Here is a 25,895-nt window from a genome sequence, read left to right on the forward strand (position 1 = left end):
AAACCTTTGGGCTTGATTCAGGCTTGATTAATAAACCACTCAATGCAGCTTGAGTTTGTAGTGTTATTTGTGTTTTGTCATGAAAGCAAGGCTGCACCGGCTGTTACCTTTCTTAACAACAGGCATTTTTCAAACAAAAATTCAATCACTGCAAACACGCAAGCACTCAAGTCATTCTCTTTGGTTGTAGATGACAGAGTTCAAGTTAATTTTAATTCATAAGGTATGAAATAAAACCTGTGAGGACCTGTGTACTATTGCTGCTTTCTGGATGATGTGAGGGACGAACAGTCAAACAGTGGCTACTAAGCTTTGCTGTTGGGTGACATCCTTACCAAGATGACCGTTTTTATTTCTCTCAATTTCAATGTCACTCTTCCTACTGCCAACACAAGAATGAGAACTCTCAGAAGTACTCTTCCTCCTGTCATTATCTGCCTGCACTGCTGCTGACACTAGACTACCTCCACAGGTATTATTTTGTCTCTTTGATTTCCCTGTCGTTGACACAGAACGGTCAGGATTACTGCTGCTGTAACTGCCTGTTTCATGGTGAGGGGATGAGGTGACAGTATTGATGTTTCTTGACCTCCAGGCTGGGCTGCCTTTTCTCTCTGTCTGTGGCGACAAATCACACTTTCTGTTTGGGCTGTGGATACTGCGATGGGATGATAGATGGGTTTCATGGATGGCTGACATTGTTGGAGTGTTTATTTGAAAACTAGGACTAGAAGTCAGGGTCCTGCAGTGGAGACCATTGCTATTTTGCTCTGCATGTGTGGTTTTTAATAATATGAGGTCACTGCCAGGTGCTGGAGGTGAAGGGGTGAAGTGGTTGTTCACATGCCCAGAAGAAATGATCCTGCTGCAGATAGGCATTTGTGTTTTTCTAGGTCCAATGGAGGCTGATGCAGAGGTCTTCCCAGGAGGAGTGCTGGATGGTGGCCTGGGTTTGGTATGGCACAGAGGAGGAGGGGGTGGATGTGGTTGCAGTGGGACTGATGCAGTCCTTAAAGTTCGGAGAGTCTCATCAGAAACCCTTTGACTCGCTGACAGTCTGAGGGAAGGGAATCAGAAAGAGCAAAAGACTGAGAAACACAGAAGTGTAGTAAAAATATATTTTATAAATAAATAGCAACATTGAGCTTACATGGAAAAGGACTGAATGGGATGAGAAGGCACAAATTATGAGTAGCAAAGCAGCTACTTCAGGTATCAAGTGTACAGTGTGAGTGTTATACACTCCCCCTGCTGGTCATCATGTGCAGCTCCTCTACTTCTGATGTGTCTTATGTGCAGTTTCTCTACATCGTATTCCAAGTTTTGACATTTCTCAGATTTTTGTTTTGATTTATGCCACTTATTTTTGAAGTCCCCTTTTTTAGATAAATACTCTACATCTTAATTTTTTAAAATCTATTCTGCTAATATTTTGGTCCTCTACTAGTTCCTGTATGTGTGCTCTGCATCATATGTTCAATAAAGAAAAATAATAAATAAATAAAAAACGGGGAAAAGGTGCATTTTCTAGGCTTGATTGGGAAAAACCTATACACAGGGGGCAGAAACACTGGCTCTCTGTCTCCCCTCTTAGTCTCAGCAGCAGCCACCTAAGTTGCTTTCTTTTCAGTTATTTGTTTCTTTGTGGTGATGTGTCAGGTGTTTCTGTGGCTTTGTTTCCATTAGTTTTGGTTTATAATTTTGGATCTAGATTAGGTGGAGCACCCAGGTCCAACGGCCAATTGTGCACTTGGCCTGAGGAGCTTTCCTTTCTTTTGTTTAAGGCTCTGTGTGTAAAATTTAGGGGGATTTATGAGTAGAACATGGAAGAAATTGAATATTCAGTATATTAATAAATATGTAATTACCTGAAAACAAGAATTATTGTTTCCTTTACCTTAGAATGAGCCATTTATATCTACATCTCTTCCACTGAGGCCACCATGTTCCACTGCCATATATTCTACAGTAGCATGGAATGGACAAACCAAACACTAGATCTATCACACACTTTCACATTTTTCGTGAATTTCACGGCCACCATAGCTTCTTCTACATGCTTGAAAGGGAATGGTGAGGCAAGCAGTATTGTATTTGTATTTTGCTTTACTGATGCTGATATAAAGCACTTTGTAACGTGTTTTAAGAGGTGCTACAAAATAAGCATACATACTTATTTGTATTAATTTGGCATCACATTTATTTAAAAAAATATTCAAAATAATTTTTCTGCTACTACTAAACTGTGTGAATGACATTATTGCCCTCTCTTTAGGGGTTGTAACTGCAATACATACTGACCTGGACCTGCTTTTCAGCTCCTTCAAAGGGAGAGGGGAGGGAGCTGGTGGTGAAGCAGCAAGTGAAGAGGGGTAGAGCTCCAAGTCCTTATATATAGCTCCTCTCAGCTCTTTCAACTCTGCACATACACAAATATAATAGAACTGAGATTTGAAAAAAGTCTGAAAACACTCTGAAGTATAATTAAAACACATTGCCAGATACTTGAGTTGAGAAAACCATCAAGAGATCACAATCTCTGAGTGCATAAGAAAAATAAAGTGATCATTTTTGAGTTCTGAAAATGAACTCAATTACTGTTTTAACCCGACTGCTCTAATGTACTCAAATTAGTTTCAGTGTAATTTGGTCCACAGTAAATGGATTTGGCTGGAGTCCTCAATCGCTCTTTTTTCATTCATAAATATGTTTCAGAATGAGTTCTACCAGATAATTGCCTGGCTCCAGACCTTCAAATCCTCCCACACCACCGAGTCCACTTTAACACAGAAATGGAGTGTAATGGATTGACAATTCCATTCTGTCTGATATCAGCCAAACCAGCTAATGGAGGGTGGATGAAATGATCAGCATTCCCATTTCCTCTGTAAATTTATTCTCCAAGCCAAAGATTAAATGGGACGTAAGATATAAAGAGGAGAACGGTCCTCACAAACCATGTGTTAAACAATGATGTGCCACCAGAGGGCAGCAAACACCAAACAGTTGGCGTTCTACGGACTCACCTGCAAGTGTAGGTTCTGATTTATCATACTGACTCTGACCTGTTTGTCTAATGTTTTCCTGCATGACACACACAGAACAGAAAGAGAAAGAGCTCATGTTATTCATGCAGTTGGAGTGTACTTAACATAATTTCATGGCACAAACTAGGACACATTCAGAGTAGTGACAGTAGGGGAAGTGGAAAAATATAAGGTAAATGCATTAAACATGTTCAAGAAAGCGTGAGCCTTTGGAAACAGCAAAGGAACAAGGGAAATTGGTAAAAAATAACAGCAGGCGAAACAGGAAAGGAATCTGTGTGTGTGTGTGTGTGTGTGTGTGTGTGTGTGTGTGTGTGTGTGTGTGTGTGTGTGTGACCACTAAACGATTGAGCAGAAGTGTTCCATCATAATTTGGCCTCAAATATCTATATACAGAGCAAATGAAAACCATAGTGCTGCGTGTGTGTGTGACTGACTGTGTCAAAGATGGCAAAACCAAAGACCTGACTGAAATGTGTTTATTCATGAGTTTGCTATGAGTGACTGGCAGCCTCCTCTCTTCATTTTACACCAGCACAAATACTAATGGAGAGTCTTTATAGCAACCACATGGACAATGGGCTATATATTGCACAAACACATGCACACACTGTCTCACACACACACTAACATAACCACAGGCCTGGAGACTGACAGTTTAAACATATATTTTTGGACTATTTTCCCAGTGGGATTCAAACCCAAACCTCCTCGTGTTGGGTTTCAGAGCTGCAGACAATGTGTGTGTGGCGTTTCTGACAGTAAAGTGAAATCCAAAACAACTCTAAAGCGCACACACTCTCCAAAAATAGGCTTTGTGGTCCATGTGGGGTTTGAACCCATTACTGTGGCGCTGACTTGCTGATATTTTGGGAAAGCTTATATGTTACCATCACTATTCTTATACATGATTATCTAGAACCCAAATCCGCCACTGCACAGCCAACAATCCATCTTAAACCAGCTGCTGATGGCTGCCATCTTGTCATCTTCTGAATACAATCTTGTTCCAACGAGTAAAATCTGACAACATCCTAATGGAGAATCTAGCATAATCTGGTTTCATCAGATTGTTAGTTTAGATGTTTTATTCAGCAGGGTCAACATACACAGGCCATGCTCTGTCTATTAATGCTGGTTTAATGAATCCCCTTTACACACTGGATTAAAATGCATTTATATTAACAGGTGGTTCCAACCAAGCAATCTTATTGCAATCTTATTTTGGAAATCAATCATTTTTCAATAAATGTATAATTTTGGTCTTTAGAATGCTCTAGACATGTTTCACATATAGAAACTCCATTCAGCATCCTCCATCAGCTGTGCCCCAGTGAGTTTATGTCACATGCTACTAGCTTAAAAATACATGTAAAGACTGTGATATAGTAGCTGAATCTATCGATGTAATTTTTTTTTCAGCAGATATCTTAGTTACACCATGACTGATATAACAAACTAGTTTTGAGTTTCTATGTGTGGTACTTATTCAGTTTGGGAAATCTCTCTTAGCTCAAGTTGGCTGCTGACTCAACACGGACTAGAAATCATCTCTGTCACTAAGAGCTACTTGCTGGAATAGCAAATTAGGTTAGTAGGTTTCATTACACAGGAGTTATATCCAATGTGGCTGATTGTTATTTTTCAGACCGTGTATGTTTCCAGGGAAACAAAAATAACACTACCAGAACTTTTTTTTAAGTTGAGAGTGATTTGCCTCACAATATGAATAAATCTTTCAGTTTGTCTGTAACCTGTTGTATAATTGCAATATTACACTCGAGGGTAAGGTTTAATGTGATAATCAGCACTTCAGTGATGGGAACAGGTCGCATTGCTGTCATGCTAATAATCACTTTCAAGCACAGCCTGTCATGTGATATTGCTTAATTTCAGTTGCCATCAGCTATTGCTTAATCACATGCAAGTTCAGGTGTAAATGCATCCAAGACAAATTGAGGATAGATTGCAATCTGATTGGACAAACCACCTCTGAAAGTGGCCAGGGACGCCTTGTGACCACATTAACCACAGGTTTAAATGCATGCGTTTTCAATCCACAAACAACTACATGGACGGAAACTTGGCAACTTTCTCTCCAGATTTAGCAACTTCAGAGACTCTCGTAGCAACTTTATTTAAAAAAAAACTAATTTAGTGACTTGTTCTGCCAACAGCACCAGGGTATCCCTCCTCCTCACACCAGACAACAGCAGAGATTATTCCTCTTTTCTGGCCTAATACAATCACAACCTTAGAATTAAACAGAAAAACCAAAAGAAACAACATCATGGCTGAAATAAATAATGGCCTGGTAGAGAACTGTGATGGAGGAGTTAGCCAAAATTGGGGGATGGTCAACTTGCAGCGTCCACTACACTGGTTTAGAAATATCCAGTTATTAACTGTTACAGTATGTATATATAATATGTAAAACCTATACTTTAGAGGTTAGGGTATTTGAAAAGGAATTTTCACATAGTTTCCACAGCTTGAGGGTGATTGGACACTATAGTTTTCTCCATCGACTGACTTTACATTCCACCCATGCATACAACTGAGACCGGCTGCTGCTTCACTAAGTTATTATATGAGCCTCATGTTTAGAGAAAATGGGTCATTACACTTGTATTCAGGATCAATTGATGATTGGCTGCTACACCATTCACTAAAAAGGCAATTCGATCATACCGTATCAAGCCTCTAAATGCCTGATTTGGCTCCATTTTATAGCTGAATGCTATATAATTTAATCAATAGCAGTCTCAGCTCCATCAAAGCCTGGCTGTAATGAGAAAGTCATGACTGTTCACAAACAGGACACTTATGTTATCTTGACTTAAAACAATGTACAGTAACAGCTTAGCAGCAAACATTGTTACAAGGCTGTACTTGACATTTAACATATTTTTCTCACACTTTCCAGTTGATTAACGCCAGCACAGACAACAAAACCTGCCAAAGACACAGCTAATTGAGAGAGGCCTTGAAATACACAAAACAGATGTTAACAGTTACCTAAAAATGTGATTTGAGTTGGAAAGCTCAAATGATTTCCTGCTTGGAACTGTCAGTCCTGATAAAATCTTCCAGTTCAGATCAGAATCCAAATTCCTTTTCTCCATCAAATAAATGTACATGCTGGGATTTTGACGCAGTGGATTAGTGCCTGACTGAAAGAATATTGTAGATATCTTATTCAGTATTTCACATCAATCTAAAATTCTGTATATCTATTCTTTTCCTATGGAGGGAAAAGAGGAGCTGAAGCTATGGTCAGCAGTTAAAAAGGTGAAAACTGTAAGCTTCAACTCAAAGATTCACTAGCTCCTCCGTTAAGCCTCCTTTATAGTACATTCCTGTATGATTTGTCTTAGCAGGTGCAGCTAAACCAAAACTTGAGCCGAGGACATGACATGAATTGACATATTTGTAAATTATAGGAGCTTCTAAAATATTATAATTTACAAATTTGTAGATCATGTAGATAATTACAATCTTTTCTAACGATATTCTGAAGAGTTATCATCACTGCAGTGAGTGCACAATAAGCTCGTGCCATAAGATCACAGCACCACCAGAGTCATGGTTTCATCCCACCTGCTCACACATTAGTGCAATAACACTTTGCTTGAGGAGACAAATTCTTTACAAGGAAAGTGCCACATTTCTGCTTTACAGCAGGATCCTTTTGAGAAAGACATTAACTGCCTTTACAGTAAATGCCTCACGACAACCAACAAAAGTCTCTTTGCAATTACAAGACTTCAGACCCTCAGGTTTTAAAGACTGGAACAGCACACAGTTGGGTCAGGAAACTCATAACATCCCCTCCTCCCTTGCCTACACTTACTTACTTTGTTTTTCCTATAGTGAAAATGCCTGATGAGGTTTTCCACAGACAGTACTCATGATGTTTGTCTTATCTTTGCAATAGGGTCTTCATTTCCCTACTACTACTTGAATAAGTAGGTCTTCATGCAAAAGGCACGATATGTCACACACCATATTATTGTCATCAATATACGCACCTTGTGAGTCTAGACCAGATTTTTGTTGGTCAGTGGCACAATTACTTTCTGTTGCCTCAAGACAGCACTGCAGCAAAAATGCTCCTGATCACATCTTATGTTAACAACCAGCATGGTCAGTCAAATCTCACATGTATGATTAGAGTCCTGGTCTGAAGACATCTACAGGCCAATATTAAATCATAGTCATGGTGCCACCTACTGGCAACAGGAAATTACAGGCCCTACTCTTACAAATTAGAGATATTCCTATATATAGTTTTCCCATTTTTCAACTTGTCTTGTTTCCAGACAAACTGGCAATGTAACATTTCCAGGCAGACATGCACATACACACACATAGATGCTACAGAGAGATAAGATCCACATCTGGTCTGCAGAAAAGTCCCACATCTGGCCTCTAACTAACTCACGCTTTGGCTCTCTCATAATGCCAGACAAGCATGACAGTGTAGCCAGACTGTAGGCATGTGTGAGTGTTTTTTGTTAGTGTGTGTGTGTGTGTGTGTGTGTGTGTGTGTAAATATCTCTCTCTGTATGTAGTCAGTAATTTCAGTGATTGGAAGGAGATCGATCTTACTCAGCATTGCAAAGCTCTTGGCCAGACAGATGGAAAAAACAAGCTTAGACTGAGCCCTCACAGGTTTAGTGTGTGTGCGTGCAAGTTTTGTTTGTGTGCACATATTTATGTGTGTAAATGGAAACCTTGGCAGCCTTTTGGTGCCACCTAGAGAGTTAGCAGGCCTACCTGAGGGACTCCAAACCACTTTAGAGGAAAAAAGTGTTTTGTTTTGGTGAACAGTGCTCCTGATTCAAGATGACAGCATCTTTCTTAAAGGAAATAATCAGCATTGTGTAGAATACATCATTTTAAAATTTTATAGTTATGTAGAAATTTATCATTGTACTAATTGTATGAAACAACTGAAACTCACATTGTCTGAGTAAAGTCTGATCAAATCCAAAAAAGTTCATTTTACATTTTAAGGAAATTGTACAGAAACCTAATAAGGTCAGGCTGAGTTTTAGGACCACAAGAGTCACAGAAACAGTAATGAATCATGTTATTAATTAACAACTAATTTTTCAATAAAAATAGGGTTTAATACATTTGTATACAAATTAGTTTCTTAATTTGGGCCTTGCAATGGCAAACGAGGTAAAACTGTGCAAAGTGTCAGGAAGGCTAAACAGAAAGGCTAAAAGACAAAGCAAAATAGGGAAAGCAGCAAGGAAATGGAAATAGGTATTAATAGATATTTAAATCAATTGTTTAATCCAGTTATTTACTTTAAAGGAAAAAACTGTTTAAAACTGCAGCTTTCAAATAGATTTTTAAATTGCATTATTTATTTAGTTTTAGTAATGTATTTTTAAACAATGTACAAATGTACTTATTGACTGCTTTGGTTTTGTAAATCCTTTTTTAATTTAAACTGTTTATTGATAGATTAATTATTTCATTATCCGGGTCAAGCATAAGTGTGAGTGAGTGTGTGATCACTGGACCTACAGTTTGTCCAGAGCTAATCTCGAATACCACTGGACCAATCAGCTTAATTGCTTTTGTGCACATTCATGACTGCATACTGGAGGACCTCTGTGATTCAGAATTCAAAATGTTTTTAATTACTTTTTTGTTTTTTGTTTTTATAGCTGAAGGCATTATGTTTTCAGGTATTCCAGTTCTTGTGAACATGGTCTCACACGAATGCTTTGAGGGAATTTCTTCAAACTTGGCACAAATGACCACTTTGACTCAAAGATGAAATTAAATTTTGCAGTTCAAAGGTCGAGGACACAGTGATTTCACTAAACACATTTTTGGCATAGTTCAAGATTATAGTTACAAATATCTAATAAGATAAAATGATGAGATGATGACATTTTATATCCAAAAGGTCAAAGGTCATCTTCACTGCGACATCTTAATGTTCAGTCCTCCTCTGTGAGAATAGTCTCTAATTGAAGACAGCAAGTTTCTCACTGGAATCATACATATCAATATATATGTAATATATATACAATATATATGAATTCCATTTTGCCAAAAAATACAATGAATACCTTATATTAAATTCCTTCCAAACATACAGGTCAGTATAGTGGTAAGTTCCATATTAATGTCCTTCAAAGTCTTCATTGCATACATTACTTGAGTCTGGACAGGCAGGGATGTAAACTGTAAACTGGTTGGTTGAGACATACAACTGTGAGGCAATAATTCTAGTTTTTCACTGCTCTGTTTTATACAACTATTGACAGCTGACTTCTTATTCTTCTCAACTGGCTGCCAGGCGCTGAAACTGATTAACAACTGCTTCAGTTTGAATTCTCGTTTCAGTTAAGGACAACATATGTGGGGGTCATATTAATGTTGGCAGAACTTTAGAGATCTCTGCTAGTTGCATCTGGCAGTTGAGGTTCCACCGCAATACCATCTGTTCCCTGGTGGGGATCGGCACACTACTGAGTGCATCTGATGGTGACGTTGTAAATTACAACTGAGTGAATGCCGCTTGCCTCACTCTCCCCTTCCAAGCATGAAGCAGAAACCAGAGTGGCTGCAAAACTCACTAAAAAACCTAAAAGGTCTGGTCTAGAGCCAGTGTTTGGTTTTCTATTCTAGGTTACTATAGAAACATGGTGGTTTGACATGGCAGCCTCTGTGGAAGACGACTCTCTGTAGATAAAAAAAAGGTTAAATCTAAGGGGAAAAAAACATATTGATTCTTTTTTTTGCTTTGTTTCCTTTCTTTCAATATTTGTAAATATTATATTCCATTCTTGCCATATTCTGCCAAGAAATCCCCTAAATCTTACATACTGCACCACTGAGTAGGTAACATTGTGCCTGAAGGAACTCTGTACTGAAAATCTGTATCTGCACTGTCCTGCACAAATACTGTAATATGAATAAGGTATCCAAACTTGCAAGTGCAGCATGGCATCATAACTCAGGATGCTTACAAGGTTACACTGCTGACTGTCAAATCTGTTCACAGCTGCATCAATACAGCAAATCAATATTTTGGTTTTGGCCTGGTTTCCTATAAATAATTGTAGGATTTGGATTAGTATTGCATTGGCAGCTGAAAAACAAAGAAGATTAAAAATTAATTTGGTACATGGCTGTTTTCCATTTTGTTCTTCTCACCTTTAAATACATTACCAGCCTCTTCAATGCTTCATATTCCTCCATCAGGAGAGACCTAGAGAGACAGAGAGACAGATCAATAGATAGATAAGAAAACAGCTTTCATGTTTATCACTAGTCAGTTGTTTTTCATTTAAAAACTACTGAGCCAAGAAGTGAAATCTAGGTCAAAGTGGAAACTTTGCATTTGACAGTCACAGCACGCACACACAGCCAGACACCTTAAATGCCGAGGTTTCTTTAAATAATGACTGTTGTTTGTTTTATTAAATGTGGTGAAAATGCATCCACATATTTAATATCCTAATTTTATGAGTTTGATCAATTTTGGACAGTAGCATGTGAAATTTGCAAAAAGTCATATGTTACAGGTCTGTGCAGTGGTTAAATCTGTATTTACTATAAAACACTATTATTTTCAAAATGTTGGAGAGGCACACTGTGGCAACAGAAGAGGTGCACTGCTCAGAGTTTATCGTCTGCAGCTTTCATAAGGATACTGAGGATACAGTGTCCTATTTTTCTTTTCTCTCTACCCCTCTACACTTCCTTCTTCTCTGGTTACATAACTATAGTAGACTTTATTCTCTTCTTTCAGATGAAAAAGAAACTTCTGCCCGCTCTGGGATCCATTTTCTGACAATGGGGTCTTTTGTTCTGGTCGAGTCAGGAAATGGGAGAAAAAGAGGGGGAGAGAAAGGGAAAGGCTCTCTTCCAAGGTAGCCCCAGTGACTGTATTACCCTGTGGGCCTCAAAGTGAGGGATAGAGGAAGGAAAAGGAGGGATGGAGTGTGACGGAGGCAGGGTAGTGACAGGAGCCACTGAGGAGAGTTGAGGGGAAATTAAGGAAAAAAAACTGAGGAAAAGGAGAGGCCACAAAGGAACTCGCTCACTTACAGAGCATGTATAAATTGTCATTTGCAACAAATTAATCATACAACAAAGAAAAACACATTATGCAAGATGTTTCTCAGCTAAGTATTTAATGTACAACCCAAATTTTAAAAAAGTTGTGTAAATAAAAGCAGAATGCAATAATTGCAAATACTTTCCAACCTATACACAGTTGAATACAGTACAAAGACAAGATATATAATGTTTAAACTAATTAACTTTACTTTGTGTAAATATACACTCATTCTAAATTTGATGCATTGAATACATTCCAAAAAAGCTAGGACAGGGGCGTGTTTACCATTGTGATTCATCAACTTTTCTTCTAACAACACAGTAAATGTTTGGGAATTGAGGACAGTTTTTTTCAAGTGACTTTCTTTCTTATTCTGACTTGATATACGACTTCAGTTGCTCAACAGTCTGTGGTCTCCATTGTTATATTTTTTGCTTCATACCACAGCATGAATTTTCAACGGGAGACACGTCTGGATTGCTGGCAGGCCAGTCTAGAACCCAAACTCTTTTACTATGAAGCCAAGCTGTTGCAACACATGCATAACGTGTCTTTGCATTGTTTTGCAGAAATAAGCGGGGACGTCTCTAAAAAACACATCGACTGGATGACAGCTAAATGTGCTCCTAAACTTGTATGTACCTTTCAGCATTAATGGAACCTTCACAGATGTTACAGTTACCCAGGATGCCATGGGAACTAACACACCTCTATGTCATCATAGTTAGCACTGGTAACAATCTGGATGGTCGCTCTCCTCTTCAGCCTGGAGGACACAGCATCCAACATTGCACTTTTACACTTTGTGTCAGTCCATCTCAGATGAGCTCAGGCTCCAGAGAAGCCTGCAGCATTTCTGGATATTGCTAATATATGGCTTTCACTTTGCATGGGTGACTCTTATGTTGCATTTGTAGATGCAGCAACAAACTGTGCTTCCTGACAACATTTTCCAAAGTGTTCCAGAAAACGTGTAATATTCTTTATGCAATTGGGTGGGTTTTTAATGCAGTGCTGCCTGAAGGGTCAAAGGCCACAGGCATTCAGTGTTGAATTCTTATTTATTTATTTATTTATTTTAATTTTTTGCATTTAATTATAAAAGTAGTAGACATGGCTGTGTTAGCCGATATATAACTTATTGATAGCTTATTTCACATATATCATTATGGCTGTTTATGCCAGGCAATAATTTGCACGAAATTGCTAAAGAGAACTGCCAAACTAGGGGTGTGTTCCAATACCCATACTATCATACTATTTAGTATGCAAGAAAAAGATTTAGTATGCCCCAGAACATAGTATGTCAAATGCAGTATACCAAAAATACCAGGATGTCCTGCATTCAGTCAAATTTTGAATTATGCAAGGCAGCATGCTTTTCTGACCATTTTGACCCACAATCCTCTGCGCAGCAGAAGAAATGTCAGATGAACTGAGCCGCTGAGAGAGCAGACAGCTCTGATGACAGAAGCCGCAATGACAGATAGCAGCACATTCAAGCTACATATTTTTTTTGCATACTCTCTCATTTTACTTAAAATTTTATCCAACTGCATCAGATGTGTGAGCAAGTTCAAGGACTTCACGCACATCTGCAATACGTGCTTCAAGTAAAAAGAAAAAGTATGATTTGGAACATTGCTCATGGTGTTGACGGTTTCCACGTTTTCAGTTAGCAGTTTCAACTGGAACACCCGCTGAAGTAGGATTCTGAGGAATCTCTCAAAATCCAAGATGGCGGCTCTGTGCATCAACAATAGTGAAATCAGTTTATTAGCATTATCTGTGTTTTGCATCTCATTAGATCAGCCGTAAACATGGTGCTGTCCAAGTTCTATGTGTGGAAAATGCACAAAATACCAAGTATTGTGTTGAGTGGTTATCAAGAACAAAAAAGTTTTTTCCTGATTTGTTGTACTGGAATGCCGTCAGCTTGAGTGTGATGTCATTCCCAGCTCCAACTTCTGATCTCCGAGGTTACTGTAATGCACTACTAGATTTGAGGTAAATAAGAAAATGTGTTTCCGATACATAGTTTCAGGAGCACTGAGGAGTCTTTTTTTTGGTCCCGTTTAGCATGTATCTTGGTCATAATTAATACAATAAAAATGTAAATGTAAGGGAACTGAATCAAAACTGGTGTTGATTTGTTTGTCATCAGTGAATATATTGATATCTGATTTTTGTAAACTCTCAAATATCGTTATCAGGCTATAGCCAGGTAGAGAACGCTACTCTATGCAACTTACTTGAGGCGGTCCACCACTTGGTCAATGTCAGTGACATTCAGCTTGTCCCTCACTGCATCAATCTCATCTTCAGCATTGGACTGCACTGAACAGCGAGAGCCTGGTCTGAAGAAGAAAGTAAGAAAAACGAAGACAACAGAAGATTAAGAGATCTTATGCAGTATAAAAAGCAGTGTATCATTTCAGTAAAATATTCAAGTTCTGTTTTTACCTGCTTCCAACCTCAGTAACTTCATGGCTGATACAGTTTCTGTAACAGCTGTCAAGGTGACCCAGAGCGTAGTTCACCGTCTCAGGTTTGTAGCGAAGCACAAGCTCCTCGCCATCTCTATAGCAACAACAGCACAGAAAAAGAATTAACACAAGTCAGTTTACCGTTTCTGCAAGTCTTTAACGGTTATACAATGTATGAATGAGCTGTCGGCTGTGCTGAGGATACACAGACAAGAAAGCAGCTGAAAGTGTTGATATCTTTAAAAATAAACTTAAAACTAACCTCTTGAGTTTGGCTTGTGATTTTATAATTTGGTTCACAAGTTCAAATTTCTATTTTAGTCTCAAATTGTTTTACTGGTTGTATCTGTACTCAATCACCTGTAAAACAATTTGAATTGCACTAACCTGTATATAAAGTGTATTAAATAGTTTGATTGATTAACTGATTGACTGATCTACTGTTAATCTGAGAAGAATCAACATTCTTATTTTAAGCAGGATGCTCTGGTGGTGGTTTCGGTTCCATAAAGTCTATACAAAATGTGAAATTAGAGCTACAACTAATGATTATTTTCATTGTCAACTAATCTGTCAATTATTTTCTCAATTAATCAATTTGTTGTTTGGTCTATAAAAAGTCAGAAAATGGTGAAAATTTTTAAAAATCAGTGTTTCCCATAGCCCATGATGACATCCTCAAATGTCTTGTTTTGTCCATAACCAAAAGATATTCAGTTCACCGTCACAGAGGAGTAAATAAACCAAAAAAAAAAAAAAAAAAATCACTTTTAAGAAGCTGGAAATGAACAAATGGAAAGGGTGAAATTGACTTTTTCTCTAAAAAAAATCACTCATAAATGGATTACCAAAACAGCAATTAGCAATTCCTTAAATAGTTGATAACTAACCAATTATTCAATTCAGGTCTATGTGAATTTACTAGACCACTATTATCAGAGCTATGATTATTTTACAATATCTTTAATAATTATCTTAAAAAAACAGATCTCGGGAAGGCAAAAATAAGCAGTGGCACATTATATTTTCTGAATGATCCATGGGGGAAAAGAAACAAGCAGATGGTGTAGGCAGCTGTAGGCGAGGTGACAGACTGGACAGTTCTTCTTAATCTTATAGTCCCTACAGGAGGGAAAATGCATCTTTTCTAGCCACTGAGTCAATGACATGGAGGTGTGGACGTGTGCGTGACTGGGTCAAAGACTAGGGCATCAGGACCACACAGGGAGATGTCAATGAGATAAAGCTGTTGACTTTTACAATGTACACACCCACTCACACACCCTTACAAATGGTTTAAATCAGAGGACGGTATGAGGATGGGAGCTATTTTTACTCCCATCCTGTCTTCCTGCTGATGTGACTTAAAGTAAATCAGCTAGTTAGGCCTTTGCTACAAATATAGAAGAGTGTTCTTGTCTGGTAAATTACGTTAATACACAAACACACATACACACACAAAAATAATTTCTGGGGGAGATTATGAGAGTAGAGAAAGATGCTGGTCTGTATCTTGATGCTTTGGCAATATGTTCTCAATTTCCCTGCCAACAAAGCATATTAAATTGAACTAAATTGACAAACAGAGGGTTGTGGAGCATTATTAAGTGGAAGTGTTATTACGGGAAAGTGTGTTCGGTTTACTCCTGAAAGCTATTCAGCTGATACACACTTGGGACTGGGCCTAATTGAACAAATACAAAGGCCTGAAACACACACACACACACACACAAATACACACAGTACCACACATCAAGGTCAACAAGAATTCAGAGCCAACTTCAAAGAGAAAAAGCGATTTGTGCTGGCACACTCTGTGTGGCACTAATACTTTTTTGGTAGTGTTCCTACACCGCCAGTAACAATGGGATATATTTCGCCCCCTGAATGGGACTTTTTGTAATCCATCTACATCACAGCCCAAACACTTCACAAGAGTGACTTGCTCACTGACACTTTAATAAGACAAAGTGTTGTTGTGGGCATCAGACCTGCGGATTTTTGGATATTGGATTGTCAGTTAAAACATCCGGCCCTGAGTGTCATCTTGACTTAAAAGAAGCCCCTTTAAGATTACTTAAAAATAAGTGCCTGTCAACTGAGCTGTTATCATGAGCACCACTGTTACAGTATTCTTTTTATACCTCTTTTGATGCATGAACTGTCTTGTATTCAGCAGGGGACTACTCTGAGGGAAGTCTTAAATGTTAAAGTAAAGTAAGAATGCACATAACAATACTGAAACAGATTTCAGTCATGCCAGCAGTGTGGCTCTTGGGATGACAATGTTGGTCTGGCTCCGTACAGAGCAGGTGCAGTGGGCAGTACAGGCTTATTATGAGCTATTATGTTTAGTACTACTTAGCAAATGTTAGCATGGCAATATCTGTAGTAATAGTCTGTATGGCCAAAAACTAAGAATTTTGGCAGTGATTTCATGGACACCAACATTTGCTTTCTGAATGGGTCTTACCAGTCACAACAAGTCACACTACAATGACATGAGGCTTTAAGATGATGTGAGACTGTAATCTGAATCTGTGATGGGGATGAAATGGATCAAATGAGGCATCAAATCTGTAATTTTATGTAGAGTCTACACAGGAGATCAACATGGCACAAATCCATTAGACCAGTGGTTTCAAACAGAAGACCATGGCTATGGTCATACACAAAAAACCTAAAAGCACTAAAGAGTTGGCTGCAACTCACAACTCACAATTAAATGACACAACACAAACGGACAAAGAAAAAAAAAAAGAAAATCACAATAAAAAGGAAGTCTACTAATTGACAGGCAATAAATGGTTTGTCACAAAAACGAAGAACAATCCATCTTATGTTGTGCTTTTCCTATAAGGCCTCAGCAAAACCTGAGAGGTTACATGGGCCAACATTCCTGACAGCAGTGAGCTAGTTGCCGGGATAGTTATCAGCTCATATATACTGGGACTCGTCTGTGTGTGTGTGTGTGTGTGTGTGTGTGTGTGTGTGTGAGAGAGAGAGAGAGAGAGAGAGAGAGAGAGAGAGAGAGAGAGAGAGAGAGTGAGAGACTTGTACATCCTCACAAAACATTACAATAAATAAATTAGGCTGTTAGCCTAATTTATTTATTTATTTTAATGTTAGGATGTAGGGCAGTGTTACTAACTAATATTATCCAGCTAACAGTTTTTACAACATTCTTCAGAGTATTTTAATATATGTCATTAAATTGCCAACTGTTACAAGCTCATCTCTGACCTGAGTTGTATGATTAGCTGTAGGAATTAAAAACCAAACAGCAATTAGAAAGAATTACCACTTCTTGAGGAGCTTATAACTCCCTGATGACTGTGTATCATAAAACACAGATACAGAGTACTTCATTGCTTCATTGCGTTCTCCCTGTGAGCACTTCACTGAATGGGGTCATTTTTACTGAGCATTTTTTGTGCACAAACTCAATTTTAAGATGATTATTAAAACATAAAACAAATCTTTAATCCAATAAAGCTAACAGTGACTAGGTCTTTAAAATCTAGGCTAGTTGTTGTTGGCATCTGGCGTGGAATGCATGGAAGTCTCCCTCCTATAATTGTCCTATTGTTCCACAATTCCCAAACCAATTTGCAACATCCCTTCACCAAAAACCTTTGTTCCTCTGCTCTGCATCCCATTTATAACTGACGAGGGAACACAATATAGCATTTTATTGCTCTCTTTGTTAGGGGAAAAATGACGCAGGGAGTGTGAGAGCAGGGTCTTAACCCACTTATCCATCTATGCGTTGCTTGGTTTAGACCACTGATCAGGAAAAGAAATCTCTTGATAGAAAAACCTAAAGAATTCGTTCAAGACAGCTCAGACTAGTCTGACATGCATGAACTGATGAAGCCAGTGTTTGCATGATTTTTTCTCAATATATTTTATTTTATTATTTTATTTTATTATTATTATTATTATTAGTAGTAGTAGTAGTAGTAGCAGTGTATTATATATCAAACTCCAAGTCTGTTTTCTTCCTATGAAACAAAATATGATGTGTGCTTACATAGGCTTGTTTCAAACAATAATATCATGACATGCACCAATCAATGAATTTTCAACTTTTAGTTGTGCAGAGATAAGAATCATTAGTTTGCTAGCTGGCAACAGCAAGGTGCATTAGGTTCATAGAAGACAGTAGAATAGGTGGATGGAGCTTCTGGGTCTGAAAAGTGAAGCCAAAGTGGAGATATACACTCTTGAAATTATATTTTGTCTGAAAACTCATTATTTTTTGGACCAAAAAATACAACTTTTCATTAATTCGCTAATGTACAAAGTGGATTTATGTGTGTGAGATCTTACACCTACCTCCCCACCCTACTGGCTCTCTCTCTAAGAGTCTGTAGTAACATCTTCACCTCGGCTCTCACCAGCGCTTTGACTGCAGGAGGGTCAGCCAGCAGGGAGCCCTGATGATGTGAGAGTGGGGTCCTGGCCCAGCTGCTAGTGTTTCCTTGCTGGCTCTCCTGCCACATCTTGTACCACATCTCTGCCTGGAAATATCATTATTATGGTTAGTGAAGAAAACCATTGCTTATATACACAATAATGTCTCACGGTAACAGGGAATTTACAAGGCGGGCATTACAGGCTTTCCCTGCCAGCCTAGGTGACACTTTCACAGCTGACAGCTTATGATTCTGCACCAAGTGATGGAACTGATAAATGAAAATGTTCTCCAAACTCAATATGATTTAGTGAAGCACTCTTTTAAAGCAAGGTGGACAATTCACCACTTGCAATACGCTGCAAGCAGTGATCCAGACATCCGTCATTTAGTGACTCACCCTGACAGCCTCTCTGATTGTGGATGATAGCGAGACTTTTCATGTTTATGAGAAAATGGTGGAAGATTATCTTATTTCTCTTGACTCTCAGTGAGTCCAAAATATTAGTATAATCTGATAAAAGGCAATTGTACTATAAATGTACTCATGCATACACTGTATGTATGTATGCATGAGTACACTGCTGTAAATCGTTAACAACTGTCTAAAAGTTCACCTCCACAATTCAGTGCTACATAGTTGTGTTTTCATGTTTTCAACAACTATGTACATGTATAATGTGTTTAGAAGAAAAACTCCCATTTTCTTTTACAAGGATGTTAAGAACACCACCATCTTGCAGTGCAAAACTGACTAAACTGTTTTTGTTTCACACTTACTTTTTATATCCATTTTCTCTTCACTTTCTATTCAGGGCTGTCCTTGGCACAAGAAGACACTGTTTACTGTAAGCTGCAGTAAATATTGAACATTGTCGTCTTGGATCAGGAAGGAATATAACACCTGGGTCTACAGGGACATATTGAATGTGGGTGAAACTTTCTTTCAACCAATATATTTTGGGAGAAAATGTGTAAATGAAAACAGTGAGCACCAGGGTTTTTATGGAGTACAATTCCTCTGTCAATCAAAAGTGGTCACTCAAGACAAATGTGGAGACGCATGCTAATGCTACGTGTGAACTGACGCACTCGTCAGAGCTGGCCACTTGTGATTGGATCTCCCAGAATGCATGTTAATGCTAGGTGTAAACAGATGATAGACTCACACTAAATAATCTCAGCAACTGAAGAACTGTCCGTGAAGCTCAGACTGAACATGATAAAGTTTAAGTTGGTCATGTACAATCCCAATCATAATGCAATGATCTGCAAATCATTTACTGTTTGTATTCAATTGGATAAAGTACAAAGACAAGATATTTAACATTCAAACTGACAGACTTGAATGATAAAAGTTGTGGGAGAAGTTGTGAAATGCTCAAGAAACACCTGTTTGGAACAATACACAGGAAAAAGGTCAAATGGTAACAGGTGACAGTATCATGATTGAGTATTACAGGTACATCTTCAAAAGGTTCAGTTATTCATAAGGGTTCTGGGACATTTAGGAAATATGCTGTCACTTGTCAGTAAAGACAGCTTGTTGCTGCATCTACAAATGCAAGTTAAGACTCTACCATGCAAAGCCAAAATCATATATCAACGACATTCAGCAATGCTGCAGTCTACTCTGAGCCCAAGCTCCTCTGCAATGGACTGACACAAAGTGGAAAAGTGTGCTGTCGTCTGACGAGTCCACAATTCAGATCGTTTTCTGAAATTATGGATGTCGTGTCCTCCAGGATAAAGAGGAGAGGACCGTCCGCATTGCTACTAGCCCTAACTTCAAAAGTTCATAAGCAACTGTTTGAAGTGCAGTGCAGGCATCAAATTAATAATGAATTTACATTTACAAAAAACAATAAACTTCATATTTCCACATTAAATATCTTGTCTCTGTCCGAAAAGTTTTGGCATATCATTTTGTTCGGTTTTACACAACATTTCAGCTTTTTGGAACTGGGATTGAACTTAGACACACGGTCATGTCTGCTGCAGGCTTCTTAATCTTTGTAATGTTTCTAGGATTATCACTGCAGATCAAGGACTTGTTAAAAAAAATGTAGAAAAATTCAGTCTTTATGCATGACTTCCTCTATGAGCTGGTAGAAGGGCTCAGCACCCAGGTCCACAGCTGTACTTTTACACTCAGCAAATGAAAAAGTCGACATAATTCCACCATAATGTAACAGCCAAAGACAAATTACTAAAAAAGAAAAAACATTGTGGTTTAAAAAAGAGGAGACATAAGAAAAATGCGTGTGAAAGCCTGAGTGCCTGTGTCTCAGTGAAGTCTGGGTCCCATTAACACCTCCACACCTGTCGCCTGCCAGTCATTTCTGTCATGTTGCAGTCAAAGACTTCACTTCAAACGATAACACTGGAGCATACTAAACACGCTGCTTCTGATCCTTGCATGTGTGTCAATGTGTGTGTGTGTGCATCCATTCACATTCCAGCATTCACACAGTATATTGCACACACACACACACACAGCCCTTTTCCCTCACATCAGCTTTCTCTGCCTGTCTTTGGGTGTTGAGGTGCTTATGTTACAGGATTCATGGCTCACCAGCTAACAAGTTGTTCCTGGATCTTTTTCCCCCCTCCCTCTGCTGTGAGACTGTTGATCTCATCCAGGAGCTATTTTAAGGGAGCGCTGTTGAAACCTGTCAGTTATAAAACATACTAGGACCCATTATGTTGAATTATTTAAACTGAACTTTGGAATACATTTAACTAAGGGCTCATTTTCATTCAGAGTAGAGAGACAGAGTGAGAGTGTACGGGGAGGTAGAGAGAGACTGGCCTTGTAGAGAGACTTGAAAAGAGAGGCTAATGTTCCCTCTGATCTCACCGCTAAAGACAATGGAGACCTTGATGGAGGGAGGAATGGTGGTACTGAGGAATGGAGGAGTCGCCTGCAGATCAACTACTACTTTTCACAGTGGCTCACTGAGGGATGGAATTCATTACACGGCTGCAGAGAAACGGGCAGGGACAGACGAGAGAAAAACTAGAAAGAGAAAGACGAGCAGACATGGTCAGAGAAAACAGAGAGAAAAGGAAGTGATTAACTCTGCAGTAAAAGCAATAACCAAAGGAAACCTGCATGCGCTAGTCTGAATAAGGTGCTCCCTGTGCTTTGTTTTGTTTTGTTTTTACTTTTTTATCTGGAAATTTCTTAAAGCTCTCAGCTTAAGTCTTTCTTCCTGTCTGAGGGCTTTACACCCAGCCACTGTTTGCACCCAAACTGAAGGTGAAAAAATCAGAGCAACACTCAAATTCATACACAGGATACACATTTGCGTGCACGTGTGCATGCACACACACACGCACGCACACACACACACACACACACACACACACACACACACACACACACACACACACACACACACACACACACACACTTTCTCTACACAGACACATACACAATCAAGTCAAAGAAAATGTGTTGCTAACGGTCTTATCAACAGTTGAGGATTAGCCTCTTTAACCCTGTTATACCCACCCCCTGACTCACTAAGCTTACTGGGCCTCTTTCTGTGTAAAAGTGTGTGTATGGAGATGGGAGTGTGTCTGTTCATGCACTGAATTACTCTGCATGTTTCTGGTTTGATTTAAGGTTTAATGCCTCCATTAACAGACCTTAAAATCTGTTTTTGTTGACATTTAATTGTGAATTGAATGTCCCTAAGTGCATGAGGGTGTGTACACGCCTGCGTGTGTGTATGCATGCTTGTCATGTGTCAAGTATTTTGTAGAGGTCACACATGATTTTTACAAGTTAAAGGGACACTTCAGTGTTTTGAAAGGTCAGTTCAAATCACAATGTTGCGCTCATCTTATGCTCCTGCCATGTTCCTGCAGCCTACCTGAGCATGAGGTAAGATTCTTATACAACCCTACTTCATATAATCCAAACTACTCCTTTAACTGTCACAACAGTAATGTGTGGTCAGCATCTTCATGGCATGGCTTCAGAGCTGAGACAGACTATGCCCCATGTGTTTTTCTGCAAACAGCGACTGGCCTGTTGGCTCCGTGCAGGCTGATAACATCTACAGATGGAGAGATTTCACTACTGAACAAACAAACCACAGGAGAAAAGGACAAGAAAGGAGAAGATGGCAGAAGGTACAAGAGTAGAGGAGCAAAGAATATTAGACCATATGAGACAGAAAAACGCCCACAGAGATTTTTATATCCTGCAGAAAGTGCTGATAAGAGGAATTCTTTGCGTCTGTGAAATCTACAGTGACAGACTTGGTCTTAAGTTCATATGCCATGACCTCTCTTATGTAATTCAGCTTGAAAGGAATGTTCCCTCAGTAGACTGGGAAGCATTTTTTCACATTTACCTCTAAAGGGACAGTTCACCTAAAAATACATTTTTCCTCTGACCTGTAGTGCTATTATCCATCTACATTGTTTTGGTGGAGTTGCAAAGTTTTGGAGATTTCTGCCTTCTCTTGAATGTAATAGAACTCAATGGTGCTCAAAGCACAAAACAAATCATTTGAAAAACTCAACAGCAATGCCTCTTTTAAGAAATCATGACCAGGTTACTCAAGATTATTCAGACCTTGTTTGGAGCAGTAGGGACTGTTTTCTTTTCACCATCTGCCAACTGTAGACGGGAGATGAGAGCTTTCAAGCTGATTAATCTTTTTTATTGTTTGTTTGTTTATTGGACAAAACAAGACATGTGATGTCGTGACTTTGTGCTCTTTAATCTTGAGATGGGCTTTCCTTCCTTTTTTGACATTTTATAAAAGAAATTATTTAGAAAAAATAATCGGCAGTGAAAATAATTATTAGTTGCCACCCTAAACTCATTTTACTGCATGTCTGTATCATATCAAACTACTATATTTCTTTGTTCTTCTTTTATATTTATTCACAATTTGTGAGCACACATACATAAAAGGTAGCTTTGTTATTTTTCAGCCTGGAACTGAACTCTGTATATGTAGGGTTTATTTCAACCAAACCAGAGTTGGGGATTGTTTTGTGCAGTGGAAAGAAGCAAGACAGTTTTAGTGAGTTTTATTTTGTTTCTGTTGAGTCTGCATGAAGTGTGTTTTATGATGATAAAATTACTGTTTCTGTAAATGAAGTCTTGTGGCTTTGGCAAGAGCGATATAACAGCTGTTTCTAGTTAAACAAAAAGGATATTAATCTTTAACAAAAATGTCTATCTCTGTAGTGTTTTTTTTCCAGAATGTTGTCAGATACGTAGAATAATAATATGAGCCTGTCAGTGGCAAAACAAGCAATTTTGGTGAAAATACTTTGATGTACACAATCATCCATAAGTATTACATTTTGTGGCTGATGACTGTACCAGTCTCGCTCTATACTGAACCAGTTTCAAAAACTGTTATGCCCATTTGTCACTTAGACACAAAAACATGGGAAAATAGGATCCAGGCAGAAAAATACCTTAGTTAAGGAGTCTTAGATCACTTAGACCTTTCTCAAAATATTTGTCTATTCAAATTTAATTCAACATTCCACTTTAGTTGTACATTTCATCAATCCTAAAAGTCTTTTTTGGGTGAGGTCTTTGTGCGAGTGTTTTCCATGCAAGGGACTTTGAGGGTGAGGGTTTAGCTGGCCTTGAGTAAATACTGATGTCTGTCTGGCTCACATTTGGACTTCACTGCAGCACAGGGCCAGTTAACCCACATTTCAATTTTATTAGGGAGTCTGGGAATTGTAATTAATGAGTGTATGCAGCCAAACTAACCTATGAACACAACCTAACACCACAGTTCATAAATTGTTTGGGCAGGAATGCTTAGCTAAGCAAATATTTGATTCATCCTGAAACCAAGTTCAGTTGAAAATTCTTGTAGATGGTGTGATGGTATTCTTGTGGGATCCTGCCAGAAACCAAGCCAGTGTCTGAATTCTTCAGACAAATAAAACACCAAGTGTGAAACAAGCTTTACTGTGAATCTGAAGAGAAACTTAAAAGCCAAGCATGCCACAATATTTTGACATAAGGAATAAGAAGTTTTGCAGTCATAACAACTTACTCTTACCTCATCGTGCAATGCCGTATACATATCAACCAGGAAGTGGCCCAGTGCTGCACGGATCTTTGGCAGCTCTAACTCTGTAACATGTTCAGTGATCAAGCTCCACAGAGACTGGCTGGGGCACCAGAGCTGGTTTTCATCAGGAGACTGCATATGAATGGCAATCTAGGGGGGAAGAAATAGCAGAAACGTAACAATAAACACCATGACTGGGAGAGGTTGACAAGAATGACAGTCTACAATGATTTTTACATACAAACAATATGAAAGATTAAATGATGCTACAAAATGTACAGTCACTGAAAACTAAGGCTGGAACTGATGATTATTTTAATTATCTTGATTATATAATCTTGTTTTTCTATAAAGCGTAAGAAACTATATATGTCTAATACAGTTTCCCATGACCCCAGTGATGTATTTAGACAGCTTGATTTATTCAGTTACTGAATCTGAATCCTCATTTTGGACATTTATACTTGAAAAACAACTAAAATGTTGCATTATCAAAATAATTATTTATTTTTCTGTAGACTGAGTAATCAAATAATCAACTAATTGTTGCAGCTCTAATCAAAACAGTTCAATATTCCATTTCAAGTAAAAGTCCTGCATTCATAATTTCACTTCAGCAAAAGTAATGAAGGATTAACATCAAAATGTACTAAAATTATCAAAAGTATAGTGCAGAGCGACTTTTGTCAGTCTGTTATATTATTTGATCATTAGTTTTGATATTTTTGATAACAAATAAGTGGTACCCTAATGTTGTCATTGGTTGGTGCAGCTACTTTTGACTATTTCATATACTTTTGGTAGTGTAATTTGACTAGATCATACTTTATAAACCGATCCTCTGTTTTGTAAATTAAGTCTTAATTCGAAAGATAAAGTAAGATAATGCTTTACTAATCCCACAAAGAGGAAATATGCATTGTTACAGCAACAAACAGCATAAAGTAAAAAGTATAAAATATAAAAACAGACACAACAATAAAAAGCAAGATATTAGGCAAAGAGTAAACAGCTAAATATATTTACTTAAATAATAGTAATTAAAAGTAATTAAAATATAAACATGACAGAATAAAACGATAAAACCAATGTAAAAAAGAACAAAAATAATTAGTATCTATAAATACATTGAAGTTAAAAGCACAATATTTGTCTCTGAAATGTAGTGGAATAATAGTATAAAACAGCATGGAAATACTCAAGTACAACAAAACTGCAGTTGTACTTACGTCCACCACTGTTCACAGACAGTCTAGCAGTTAGGCTAGTAGTGGAAAGTACCGATAGTCTCTGACCTAATTTAGTAAACTTGTAGTCTAACTCTAATTGCTCCCCGGCTAACGTTAGCTAGCTAACTGGCTCACCACCTGTGGAATATAAATCTAACATTTCACAAAAGCGAGGGATCCTGCATATTTGAAACTCTGACGGACGGTAAAACAATAAAAAATCTCAGTGAAACACACGATAAAAGTTTATAAAACTGCGTGTACTGTGTTGCTACACATAAACAAACGCTCACCTCAATAGGTCCTTTGTATCTAGCAATGCTGTGGTATCCACGGCCAACAACCCAGTTGCTAAGGGGAAATATCGCGAGATGTTTGAGGACTGCCAACGGGAGGTTTATTAAGAAAATCGAAATATAGGCTTTTCATTTTGCTGATACATAGTTTGTGTAGGGTTTTATTTAAAAAAAAGCTGCAAAACCTGCTAAATTAGGCTAAATATCGATTATATGCTTTGAAGACGTAAGTAATTACACACGAGACCACCTGT

General features: G+C 38.2%; 1 protein-coding gene across 1 annotated transcript; it reads right to left on the reverse strand.

Annotated features, from left to right (window-relative positions):
* On the reverse strand, positions 1-25,678 carry ccdc24 (coiled-coil domain containing 24). Its single transcript, XM_084731716.1, has 9 exons — positions 25,639-25,678; positions 24,105-24,266; positions 17,970-18,154; positions 13,609-13,725; positions 13,398-13,502; positions 10,236-10,290; positions 3,027-3,084; positions 2,302-2,419; positions 1-1,057 (listed from the first exon to the last, which is right to left on the reverse strand). Exons 2-9 carry the CDS (start codon positions 24,252-24,254, stop codon positions 292-294), a joined length of 1,554 nt encoding a protein of 517 aa, XP_084587842.1. The 5' UTR covers positions 24,255-24,266; positions 25,639-25,678; the 3' UTR covers positions 1-291.
* Positions 25,679-25,895: the final 217 nt, after the last annotated feature.

Source organism: Lutjanus erythropterus, chromosome 12, assembly GCF_056507025.1.
Source record: "Lutjanus erythropterus isolate fLutEry1 chromosome 12, fLutEry1.hap2, whole genome shotgun sequence".
NCBI lineage: Eukaryota > Metazoa > Chordata > Actinopteri > Lutjaniformes > Lutjanidae > Lutjanus > Lutjanus erythropterus.